Source organism: Nerophis ophidion, linkage group LG12 (assembly GCF_033978795.1).
Source record: "Nerophis ophidion isolate RoL-2023_Sa linkage group LG12, RoL_Noph_v1.0, whole genome shotgun sequence".
Taxonomy (NCBI): Eukaryota; Metazoa; Chordata; class Actinopteri; order Syngnathiformes; family Syngnathidae; genus Nerophis; species Nerophis ophidion.
Window position 1 is genome coordinate 3,142,693 of NC_084622.1, and position 13,150 is coordinate 3,155,842.

Consider the following 13,150-nt stretch of genomic DNA (forward strand, 5'->3'; position numbering starts at 1 on the left):
AGGGCAGTTTTGGATTGTTGTTCCTCTTGTACAAGGCGTTGTTGCTGAGAATTTGCGGCAAACACAACCACTTCCGAGGAAAGAGCTGACCTTCCTCTCAAATACCTCCATGGTGGTCAATGGCACATCATAAACCATTAGTGGCCAGAGGAGTCGTGGCAAAATGCTATGTTGGTAGATACTGATTTTAAATTTGCCTGGTAGCCCTGCCATTTCCACTGCTGTCAGCCAACTTGCCAACTCCTCTGTTGTTGCTTGGCATGCTGCAGTGTCCTTCAAGGTGCAATCATAAAGCTTGACCAGGCTTTTCTCCCACAGATAGAGTCTGTGTGTTTCCTAATGAGAAGTGAAACCGGTGCGTAATCTTGATTATTTATTAAGTGACTGATAGATAGCTAAATGGAGGAAGTAGCAGCACCAGCTTCTTTCATAGCCCATTTGGACATGTATTTCTATCAATGTAGAGTGAAAGTACAAATACGTTTACATGTAAGCATGCAATACGTCCTCTCAGTGTGTTTAAAGCCAGCAAGCTAATGTTAACTATTTAACAATTTCTCTTTTGGATCAATAACGTTTGTCTAAGTGTAATGTACTGTGGAAAGGACAGCACACAACTGTGACATCACCATGTGAGGACAAGCCATAACTCTCCGTTTAAGCTGTCTACACGCACACGCTGTCGACAGAACTTTGAAACTCTTCACCTTGGCTAGCGTTTACAAGTGTGCATTTTTAAGGACAACAGTATGTGTTAGTGTGTGGACAAAAGGCCAAAACACATAGAAAAGTATGAGTTTTTAAAGTATCCGCGTTTGTGTGGACATTTCCCTAGGAACTATGTGACGTGGCAGATTTGAGACGACACCACTTGATTATGCATTTAAAGATTGGAATTCTACTTACTGGGGTATGCGTTCAAACTCATCCACAGTGATGAAGTCCATCTCTTTGACGTAACGCTTGGTGTTGTTTTTGACAACGTCGAGCTTGACAGGTTCCAAATTTGCTGCCTGGCCCTGGTTGGTGGAAGGCTCTTTTTCTCTAGAACGATATAATAGATTTAATAAAATCACATGATTCAAGTCAGTAATACAGAAGCACTGTAATGAATGGCAAAGTTGCAGAAACTTCATTTCCAAGCTTTCACAGGGGTCATAAAGAGGACATGTTGGGCAGTATTTGGCCCACAGGACTTGAGTATAACACTTTCGATGCACAGTATTGTGTTAAAAAAATCAAAAGTAGCAAATAGTTCCCTTACATTTCAGGACATTTGTTCTTGGCGATATGGGCAGGTATATTGTCCTTAAGGTGCTGGAGACTCTCCAAGTCTTTTTCGAATAACCGTTCAAGTTCCTGAAACAATTAAAATGCACAATTTGAACATATGAAAATTACTATTATGCAATTGACACAATTTCAAAACCCAGTTTTTTTAGTTGGGTTACAGGTGAGATAGATCATCGGGGTACTTCAGGGATAGTGAACTAAATTGTTTTGTGAGCCACTTTTTCAGAAAGCTAAGAACCGGGGGACAGGACTTCTCCCTTCACTATTAGTCTTATTTTCTATAGTCCGGAGAACCAACATCCTTTACTGTAGATCAGGGGTGCCCACACTTTTTCTGCAGGCATGCTACTTTTCAATTGACCAACTCGAGGGGATCTACCTCATTTATATATATCATTTATATATATTTATTTATGAAAGAGACATTTTTGTAAACAAGTTAAATGTGTTTAATGATAATACAAGCATGTGTAACACATATAGATGTCTTTCTTTCACAAAGAGAAGAATATAAGTTGGTGTATTACCTGATTCTGATGACTTGCATTGATTGGAATCAGACAGTAATGATGATAACGCCCACATTTTCAAATGGAGGAGAAAAAAGTTGTCCTTTCTGTGCAATACCACATGAAAGTGGTTGTTTTTTGTCATCTAATTCATCCAGCTTCCATACACTTTACAAGAAAAACATTGGCGGCAAATTCCGTAGCTTGCTTGATTGACATTCACGGCACCCGAGGGTCTTGTGAGATGACGCTGGCTGCTGCCAGTTCATTATTATGAAAAAATGACAGAGAGGAAGGCGAGAAACACCTTTTATTTCAACAGACTTTCGCGCCGTCCCTTCCGTCAAAACTCTAAAGGCCGACTGCACATTTCCTATCTTCACAATAAAAGCCCTGCTTCATGCTGCCTGCGCTAACAAAATAAGAGTCTCGGAAAGCTGGCGTGCACAAGTGATGTGCACGCCAGCTTTCTGAGGGATCGCTTGTGCACGCCAGTTTTCTGAGACTCTTATTTTGTTAGCGCAGGCAGCATGAAGCAGGGCTTTTATTGTGACGATAGGAAATGTGCAGTCGGCCTTTAGAGTTTTGACGGAAGGTATGGCGCGAGAGTCTGTTGAAATAAAAAGTGTTTCTCGCCTTCCTCTCGGTCATATTTTCATAATAATGATCTTGCAGCAGCCAGCGTCATCTCACAAGACCCTCCGGTACCGTGAATGTCATTTAAGTGACGTCTTGGTGAAGATTGATGATCACTAATTTTTAGGTCTATTTTTTTTAAAAGCCTGGCTGGAGATCGACTGACACACCCCCCGCGGTCGACTGGTAGCTCGCGATCGACGTAATGGGCACCCCTGCTGTAGATATTTGATCTTGGGCTATTTATCTTGTCAAAGTTAAAGGAGTACTATGTTGTTTTAAAGGACCTTCTACAAAAAAACTAGTCAAAGATGTGGATGTAGTGTTTATAAGAATCTGTTGAAAAAATGTGAGTCTCATACAAGTTTTTAGAACTGAACAAGCGGGTCACCAGTTAAATAGCCCAAAATGGTGAAAAAGAAAATACCGAAAATAGAAACTTGTGGTACATTACTAGTATAACCAAAGAAGTTGAACAAATAACTACTGACTGCATCTGAAGAAAACAAGCTACAGAAAAACCTTAATTACATAAATCATATTACGGGGAAAAAAATGGAACTGCCAAAAAGGAGAAGACTTAAAGGGGTGCAATAAAGACTTCCTCAGTTATATAAATCACATGCTTGGGCATAGTGTGGTGTTTACGAGAAAGGTTAAAATGTAAATGCAGGGATCTGCCAATGTGCTTACAGTTCTACAAGTTCCTTTATACAACAGGAGCACATTGTTTTAAGGAATTTTCTGCAAAATCGTTAGTCTACCCAGTTTTGAAATGAACTCTGACCGGTTGAATAGCCTTGGGGTACACCCATGACCGTAACTACCATTGAAGACAAGGTCATGTCCTGAACCCACCCCAACTCCAGACAACAACGAAGAAGTGCACGTCAAATTTCAATTTATTTTACTTATAAATGTAAATTACTGAATGACAAGGCACTTCATATAAAATTTTACCTCAAATATATTCCCGGACATGTCATATTTTGGCCCTGATTAGAATATAACATACATTTATACCGTTACTTCCTGTGGCCCTCGTGGTGCACGTGACTGGGACAATTCACTTCAAAGCAGAAGCTCGTAATTTCAAATACATGTCGGAGGTGAAGCAAAGTTTCGAAACTTATGATTTAATGATGTTAAACCTGTTTAATATGCCAAACACCCTAGCTTCAGCGTAGTAATTTTCAAAAGTGGATTGTTCATTGTGTTGCAATGCTTAATTGAATACGACTCAACAGTCCAAACTCACTTCGGGTTTCGTGAAGAAACCATGAGACAGGTCAGTGTAAATGAAACACTGCGAAATAGTGCGCTCATAGACATACTTCGCCAAAGACATGCTGCCATTTAATACTGTTATAAAACTAGCATTTTTTAAAAGTGCTGTCATGTTGACATGTCATGGTGTTCATCATTCTGAATCTGCCAAACTTAATTTTTTCTCAGTTACATATGACCTGTTAATACATCTGTTTAAACTGTAGTGTTTATATTGTTACTTTGATTACTGTTGTTTATATTGTTACTTTATTTAAGAAGGCCCTAAATTGATCGTCAGTTAAGTAATGTACAACATGACCACTGTCTGCCTTGTTTGTCAATACTTTATTTAGCTATTTTACTTTATTTTACTTACTAAACAATTTATTTATTTTATTTTATTTTAATCTTCTATTTTTTTCTCTCCCCCCCCCGTTTACCTGTATCTCATCTTTTTTGTAAGGGGCGCTGGAAGCCGGCAGACCCGTCAGCGATCCTGTTCTGTCCCCGTGTAATGTTTGTCTGATCTTGAATGGGATTGTGCTGAAAATTTTTATTTTCCGGAACGAACTCTACTGAAGGAATAAATAAAGTACTATCTAATCTAATCTAATCTATTGTTATGGTTCTGTATGTTTGAGCCCCCCATCTCCTCCTTAAGATATTTTGTTAATTAATTCATTATAAATTAATTATATTAGAAAAGTGCAAAGTTTTACTAACAGAAAGTATATTGTATTGTTTTATTTAATTTGAAGTTTTAAACATTTAAATTTCAATAACAACGTTAAAATACACAAGAAATATAAGTTTATTGCATTTGAAAGTATATACATGCATTATTATTATGTATTATCATTAAAACAGAGGTGGATTTGGTGTAATAAAAAATGTGGCAATAATATTATTTATCAGCAATAATTTATTGGTCAATATATCGTCAAGCAAAATTTGTTATCGGCCTAGGCCTTATCCTCTGGGTATTTAATTTATATTTGCATGTCCAATGACAGATTATCTGTATGTAATATTGGCTGCATCACTGATAGTTGTTAGTGTGCCATGTTGCTATACACCACAGCAAATGTTACCCAGCTTGCAAAGATTGTAATAAATCTCCATTAGAAGAATACAGCCTGCCGTTTCCTTCAACTTGGACACACACATCTATACCTTTGGCCATTCTATGACAGTAAGTTCCAGGAGCTCTTTCACCCTCTGAGAAGGCTCCTTAAACAAATGTGTTCCAATATTGTAAACATGTGTAGAATAAATATTACATTTCAACATTTCTGTCAATGAAGATTGGCGTCAGTCTGCGTACCATTGTCTTTTGATAGTATGCTAATACAGCTAATATACTGCATTTTTCGGAAAAGAAGGCGCACATAAAGTTATTTCATTTTCTCAAAAATCGATAGTTTGCCTTATAAGCCGGTGCGCCTAATGTACGGCATAATTCTGGTTGTGCTAACCGACCTCGAATCAATTTTATTTGGGACATGGTGTAATGATAAGTGTGACCAGTAGATGGTAGTCATACATATGAGATATGTGTAAACTGCAAGATCACGCCAGTAAACAACACCAAAACTTTAAATGTTCCATTGCGCTCAAACATTTGTCAAAATGTTTTTAGCACGACTTCGGTAAGCTATGAAGATGATGGATTGTCGGCGCGAGTATCATTATGGTGCGTGTATAAGGACTGCAAAATGGCACCTATTAGCAGACATATTACCTGCCGTTTTGTTTCGCAATATTATGCAAAACCAACTTTTCTTACCTTATAGTAACTGTTGATGTGTATTTAGGATCTGCATAAGTCCTGAAAATGTGCACGTCCGCCATTGTGGTCATACGCTTCGTCTTTTTCTCTACCTTCTTATGTGGCATTCATCTTCTGCTGTTGCCATTTTTAATACAAAGTAGCGTAAAGTTCTTACTTATATTCATCAGTAGACTACCTATCAAAGTGCTAAAAACCGTACTGTCCATCCATCCATCCATCATCTTCCGCTTATCCGAGGTCGGGTCGCGGGGGCAACAGCCTAAGCAGGGAAACCCAGACTTCCCTCTCCCCAGCCACTTCGTCTAGCTCTTCCCGGGGGATCCTGAGGCGTTCCCAGGCCAGCCGTGAGACATAGTCTTCCCAACGTGTCCTGGGTCTTCCCCGTGGCCTCCTACCGGTTGGACGTGCCCTAAACACCTCCCTAGGGAGGCGTTCGGGTGGCATCCTGACCAGATGCCCGAACCACCTCATCTGGCTCCTCTCGATGTGAAGGAGCAGCGGCTTTACTTTGAGTTCCTCCCGGATGGCAGAGCTTCTCACCCTATCTGTAAAGGAGAGCCCAGCCACACGGCGGAGGAAACTCATTTCGGCCGCTTGTACCCGTGATCTTATCCTTTCGGTCATGACCCAAAGCTCATGACCATAGGTGAGGATGGGAACGTAGATCGACCGGTAAATTGAGAGCTTTGCCTTCCGGCTCAGCTCCTTCTTCACCACAACGGATCGGTACAACGTCCGCATTACTGAAGACGCCGCACCGATCTCACGATCCACTCTTCCCTCACTCGTGAACAAGACTCCTAGGTACTTGAACTCCTCCACTTGGGGCAGGGTCTCCTCCCCAACCCGGAGATGGCACTCCACCCTTTTCCGGGCGAGAACCATGGACTCGGACTTGGAGGTGCTGATTCTCATTCCGGTCGCTTCACACTCGGCTGCGAACCGATCCAGCGAGAGCTGAAGATCCCGTTCAGATGAAGCCATCAGGACCACATCATCTGCAAAAAGCAGAGACCTAATCCTGCGGTTACCAAACCGGATCCCCTCAACGCCTTGACTGCGCCTAGAAATTCTGTCCATAAAAGTTATGAACAGAATCGGTGACAAAGGACAGCCTTGGCGGAGTCCAACCCTCACTGGAAATGTGTTCGACTTACTGCCGGCAATGCGGACCAAGCTCTGGCACTGATCGTACAGGGAACGGACCGCCACAATAAGACAGTCCGGTACCCCATACTCTCTGAGCACTCCTCACAGGACTTCCCGAGGGACACAGTCGAATGCCTTCTCCAAGTCCACAAAGCACATGTAGACTGGTTGGGCAAACTCCCATGCACCCTCAAGAACCCTGCCGAGAGTATAGAGCTGGTCCACAGTTCCACGACCAGGACGAAAACCACACTGTTCCTCCTGATTCCGAGGTTCGACTATCCGACGTAGCCTCCTCTCCAGTACACCTGAATAAACCTTACCGGGAAGATGAGGAGTGTGATCCCACGATAGTTGGAACACACCCTCCGGTCCCCCTTCTTAAAGAGAGGAACCACCACCCCGGTCTGCCAATCCAGAGGTACCGCCCCCGATGTCCACGCGATGCTGCAAAGTCTTGTCAACCAAGACAGCCCCACAGCATCCAGAGCCTTAAGGAACTCCGGGCGGATCTCGTCCACCCCTGGGGCCTTGCCACCGAGGAGCTTTTTAACTACCTCAGCGACCTCAGCCCCAGAAATAGGAGAGTCCACCACAGATTCCCCAGGCACTGCTTCCTCATAGGAAGACGTGTTGGTGGGATTGAGGAGGTCTTCGAAGTATTCCTTCCACCTATCCACAACATCCGCAGTGGAGGTCAGCAGAACACCATCCGCACCATACACGGTGTTGATAGTGCACTGCTTCCCCTTCCTGAGGCGGCGGACGGTGGTCCAGAATCGCTTCGAAGCCGTCCGGAAGTCAAAAAAAAACGTACTGGATTTATATAATTCAACCACGTAACTTCAGTTATTAGAGGGTTCCGTTCGGACAGTTTTTCAAGGGACACATTTCCGGTGTTGATGTTGCATTATTGAGCCGGAAGATGCTGATCTGTTATTGATTTAAGTAAAGTCTGAATGTCATTACAACAGTTACCTCCATCTTTTGACACTTCTTCGATTCTCGTCTTTGCACGCTACGTGGCTACAACAAAGATGACGGGGAAAAGACGCTGTCGAAGGTGAGCCACATAGGTAAGACTGCACACAAAACCATGCATCCTGAAGAGACGCTCAGAAAGCTACTTGAAAATGATCTGTAAAACATAATCTATGCAACACTTTTACCAAAGAACCACCATCACATGTTATGATATTTAAAAATACCGCAATAATAATAATTTTGATCATATTAACCGTGATAAGAAATGTTCGTACTGTGACATCCCTATTTGTGTTGAACCATGCAGATTGTGTTAGATAAAAGCAAAGTGACAAAAATAAAGTCTATGATATAGCTGAAGAAACAGTTTACCTTCAAGCAATTTAGTTCGTCTTTCTGACGGCCAACATGTTTCTCAATTTCTTCCAGAAGACTCTCCAGCGCAAGAAGTTCTTGTCCAAGTTTTTTCATTTTAGTTTCAGGCACCTCTAGATGTGGAGAGAGGAAAAACAATTAATACTCCAAAAATAAAGAATATGTCAATTTGCAAATCCCAGTCTTTCATAAAGTAGTCAAAACCTTTAGGAATAATTGAGATTAGAACTGGCAAAATTAAGACAAAATTGTATTTAAGGTTAAAGAGCAGTTAAGTAGAATTTTGCAAAGCTTCCTAAAAGGGGAACTGCCCTTTTTATGTGGAATTTTTCCTATTTTTCACAATCATTATGAGAGACAAGAACACACAGCTTTTATATAAAAAAGAAAAGATTTTAAAGATCTGATTTGATTAAGCTCATTGAAAAAAATAACTAAATCAATCGTTTTGAAAGAAATGTAGTCGAAACTGTTTGCGGGCACTAAAATAAATAGTTATGCAAAATACATTAAAAACAACTTACTAGACAAGTACTGTAAAAAAGTATTTATATTGTATTTATATTATCATTACTGAAAAATAGGAGTGCGACAAAATATTGAGATGGCAACCTATCGCAGTAATTGACCTTACGTTCAATTATCAATTCGCTTTTTCGGTGTTGTTTTTTGGTACTATTTAAATATACCCACTAAACGTTTAAACGTGTAAACCACTGGAGAGTGCAGTGCACCCAAATCCAAAGAAAAAGGGGCTACGCATTGGACTTCGAGGGCCACAAAGTCTTATAAGATCATTGCTATGCATATGTTATTAATAAAAAGTTTATTTTAACGAGGGAATAAGCGGTAGAAAATGGATGGATCGATGGACGGCCACCTAAACCTGGCTACTGGCATATACAACGTTTCAGATTTGATCAACTTAAGAGAAGCCAACTCAGTGGCATAGTAGTTAGTGTACGCCCTGATATCGGTAGGTTGGGAGTTCAAACCCCGGCCAAGTCATACCAAAGACTATAAAAATGGGACCCATTACCTCCCTGCTTGGCATTCAGCATCAAGGGTTTGGAATGGGGGGTTAAATCACCACAAATGATTACCGGGCGCAGCACCGCTGCTGCCCACTGCTCCCCTCACCTCCCAGGCGGTGATCAAGGGGATGGGTCAAATGCAGAGGCCAAATTTCACGACACCTAGTATGTGTGTGACAATCATTGGTACTTTAACTTGACTTTATATGTCCGTCAGACATATAAAAAAATCCCATTTACAGTTGTTACGAAAAACGGTGTCATAGTTTTTGCACGACTGCTGTTTTTAATGTTTAAGTTATGCTGCAAAGTATAAACCATGAAATGTATATTTTGTTTTTTTTCACCTGAGCCCACGGGATAAGTTTGCCAAGTATAAAAATAAGCCAAAATTCTTGAATGAAAGAAACTGCTATTCTAAATGTGTCCACTAGATTTCGCAATAGCAGTTACTTGTATCTTTGTATATTGTGCAACATATGTAAAATAAAAAATTAATAAAAAACACATCATTTTAGTGCACCGGTTGAGGAAAATGAGCAAACTACATAAATAACATCCTATACTTTGATTTTTATATTATATTTTAATCTTAATAGATAAATAAACATTATCACATAATTTACTGTGTGAAGCGACCGGAATGAGAATCAGCACCTCCAAGTCCGAGTCCATGGTTCTCGCCCGGAAAAGGGTGGAGTGCCATCTCCGGGTTGGGGAGGAGACCCTGCCCCAAGTGGAGGAGTTCAAGTACCTAGGAGTCTTGTTCACGAGTGAGGGAAGAGTGGATGGTGAGATCGACAGGCGGATCGGTGCGGCGTCTTCAGTAATGCGGACGTTGTACCGATCCGTTGTGGTGAAGAAGGAGCTGAGCCGGAAGGCAAAGCTCTCAATTTACCGGTCGATCTACGTTCCCATCCTCACCTATGGTCATGAGCTTTGGGTCATGACCGAAAGGATAAGATCACGGGTACAAGCGGCCGAAATGAGTTTCCTCCGCCGTGTGGCGGGGCTCTCCCTTAGAGATAGGGTGAGAAGCTCTGCCATCCGGGAGGAACTCAAAGTAAAGCCGCTGCTCCTTCACATCGAGAGGAGCCAGATGAGGTGGTTCGGGCATCTGGTCAGGATGCCACCCGAACGCCTCCCTAGGGAGGTGTTTAGGGCACGTCCAACCGGTAGGAGGCCACGGGGAAGACCCAGGACACGTTGGGAAGACTATGTCTCCCGGCTGGCCTGGGAACGCCTCGGGATCCCCCGGGAAGAGCTAGACGAAGTGGCTGGGGAGAGGGAAGTCTGGGTTTCCCTACTTAGGCTGTTGCCCCCGCGACCCGACCTCGGATAAGCGGAAGAAGATGGATGGATGGATGGATGGATGGACATAATTTACTCAGTAAGTATATAACGACAAATACAAGATAGAATATTATTAACCACAACCGCATGTAAGTGTAAAAAAACCCCATCAACATTATGATTTGTACATTTTCAGAATGTGCTTGGTCTATTTTAAAACAAATAAAACAATCTGAAGTTGTCTTTATTTTTAAGTTATTGTGCCGTGATTTTATCAGTCCGGCCCACTTAGCAGTAGATTTTTCTCCATTGGCTTACCATGAATTGATTAACGTGGGCCGCGACTTAAACAAGTTGAAAAACGTATTCGGGTGTTACCATTTAGTGGTCAATTGTACGGAATATGTACTGAACCAGGGGTGCCCATTACGTCGATCGCGAGCTAGCAGTCGACCGCGGGGGGTGTGTCAGTCGATCTCCAGCCAGGCTTTAAAAAAAAAATAGACCTAAAAATTAGTGACCATCAATCTTCACCAAGACGTCACTTAAATGACATTCACGGTACCGGAGGGTCTTGTGAGATGACGCTGGCTGCTGCAAGATCATTATTATGAAAATATGACCGAGAGGAAGGCGAGAAACACTTTTTATTTCAACAGACTCTCGCGCCGTACCTTCCGTCAAAACTCTAAAGGCCGACTGCGCATTTCCTATCTTCACAATAAAAGCCCTGCTTCATGCTGCCTGCGCTAACTAAATACAGAGTCTCGGAAAACTGGCGTGCACAAGCGATCCCTCAGAAAGCACAAGTGATGTGCACGCCAGCTTTCTGAGGCTCTTATTTTGTTAGCGCAGGCAGCATGAAGCAGGGCTTTTATTGTGAAGATAGGAAATGTGCAGTAGGCCTTTAGAGTTTTGACGGAAGGGACGGCGCGAAAGTCTGTTGAAATAAAAAGTGTTTCTCGCCTTCTTCTCTGTCATTTTTTCATAATAATGAACTGGCAGCAGCCAGCGTCATCTCACAAGACCCTCGGGTGCCGTGAATGTCAATCAAGCAAGCTACGGAATTTGCCGCCAATGTTTTTCTTGTAAAGTGTATGGAAGCTGGATGAATTAGATGCCAAAAACCAACCACTTTCATGTGGTATTGTACAGAAAGGACAACTTTTTTTCTCCTCCATTTGAAAATGTGGGCGTTATCATCATTACTGTCTGATTCCAATCAATGCAAGTCATCAGAATCAGGTAATACACCAACTTATATTCTTGTCTTTGTGAAAGAAAGACATCTATATGTGTTACACATGCTTGTATTATCATTAAACACATTTAACTTGTTTACAAAAATGTCTCTTTCATAAATAAATAAATATAAATGATATATATAAATGAGGTAGATCCCCTCGAGTTGGTCACTTGGAAAGTAGCTCGCCTGCAGAAAAAGTGTGGGCACCCCTGTACTGAACTGTGCAATCTACTAAAAAAGTTTCAATCCATCAATCAATGGCCCCCGAGATATCGAGATATTATCATGACAGTGAGCCATTTATGGAAAATCGCATAGACTTCCAGCCCTACTGTACAAAACTGACAGAAAAGACATTCTTACCTGCAACTGACAGATCCAACACGCGTTGGATGGACGAAATCCTGTCGTTAATGTGGTGGTTGATAGTCTCCATGTCACTCATTTTTCTAACAAAATGGAAATAACGATGTTACTAAACTGCGAGTTGACGTTTGCCCTATTTTGTAGCGAAAAGGCAGCACATTGTTCGTAATGTATTCCGTTATTGTATGAATTCAACAAAACATCCTAAAAGTGAATGCTCAGTGTGACAACAATGGCAAAAGTTACTTACGTCGTCATAAAAAAAAAAAAACAGCACCCGACTGTGGAACAGATCAAATGGACCGTAAAAGTTTTGGTCTGGTATAAAGTAATAAAACAGTTGCACGTCCTCACTTCAAGTTGTGTTTTCTGCTGCGTCGTTCAAATCGGATTCTCCCGGTTTAAGTTGTTCTTCGTCTTCTTTTTCTTATTCGTCTTTCTAGTAATTGGCTGGCAACCTCGCTATTTGGTGCATTACCGCCACCAGCTGGACGAGGGTGTAAAACGGCAATTTACGCAGTACTTTATATACAAACCCCGTTTCCATGTGAGTTGGGAAATTGTGTTAGATGTAAATATAAACGGAATACAATGATTTGCAAATCCTTTTCAACTCATATTCAGTTGAATATGCTACAAAGACAATATATTTGATGTTCAAACTCATAAACTTTATAAAAAAATTTTGTAAATAATAATTAACTTAGAATTTCATGGCTGTAACTCGTGCCAAAGTAGTTGGGAAAGGGCATGTTCACCACTGTGTTACATCACCTTTTCTTTCAACAACACTCAATAAACATTTGGGAACAGATGATACTTCAGACTTGTAGTCTATAAAATCCGCTACACCTCCTTGATACCGAAGTACATGTCAAATTTCTTCCTTAACGTAAATGACCGCCATAACCACAACACCAGGGGGAGCTCCACAAACCACGTTAAACCCAGATTTCGATCTAACAAAGGTCTTAACTCATTCTCTTTCTATGCCACATCAATGTGGAATGCACTCCCAACAGGTATAAAAGTAAGTGCATCTCTATATTCCTTCAAAACCGGTCTAAAACAACACCTCCAGGCAACTTCAACACTTTACTAACACCCTCCTCCATTCACATCCCATCTCCCCGGATTATAAACAACTCTAATGTATATACTTGTTCTTATGCTATCTGAACTCACTATGTTCTCTGCTGGCTGT

At 41.5% G+C, this 13,150-nt stretch overlaps 1 protein-coding gene across 2 annotated transcripts in view; it reads right to left on the minus strand.

Moving 5' to 3' along the window:
- The window catches only part of LOC133563763 (spindle and kinetochore-associated protein 1-like), a 15,619-nt gene extending 3,184 nt beyond the window's left edge, over positions 1–12,435 (minus strand). The window contains exons 1-5 of one of the 2 annotated variants that reach the window (XM_061918058.1): positions 12,301–12,435; positions 11,944–12,029; positions 8,005–8,120; positions 1,265–1,359; positions 907–1,044 (exon numbers count right to left, since the gene is read on the minus strand). In XM_061918058.1, the coding sequence (XP_061774042.1) occupies positions 907–1,044; positions 1,265–1,359; positions 8,005–8,120; positions 11,944–12,025 (431 nt within the window). In that variant the 5' untranslated portion in view covers positions 12,026–12,029; positions 12,301–12,435. Of the gene's footprint in view, positions 1–906; positions 1,045–1,264; positions 1,360–8,004; positions 8,121–11,943; positions 12,030–12,196 lie in introns of both variants that reach the window. The other variant, XM_061918057.1, reaches the window with a different exon arrangement.
- Between the last annotated feature and the right edge of the window lie 715 nt (positions 12,436–13,150).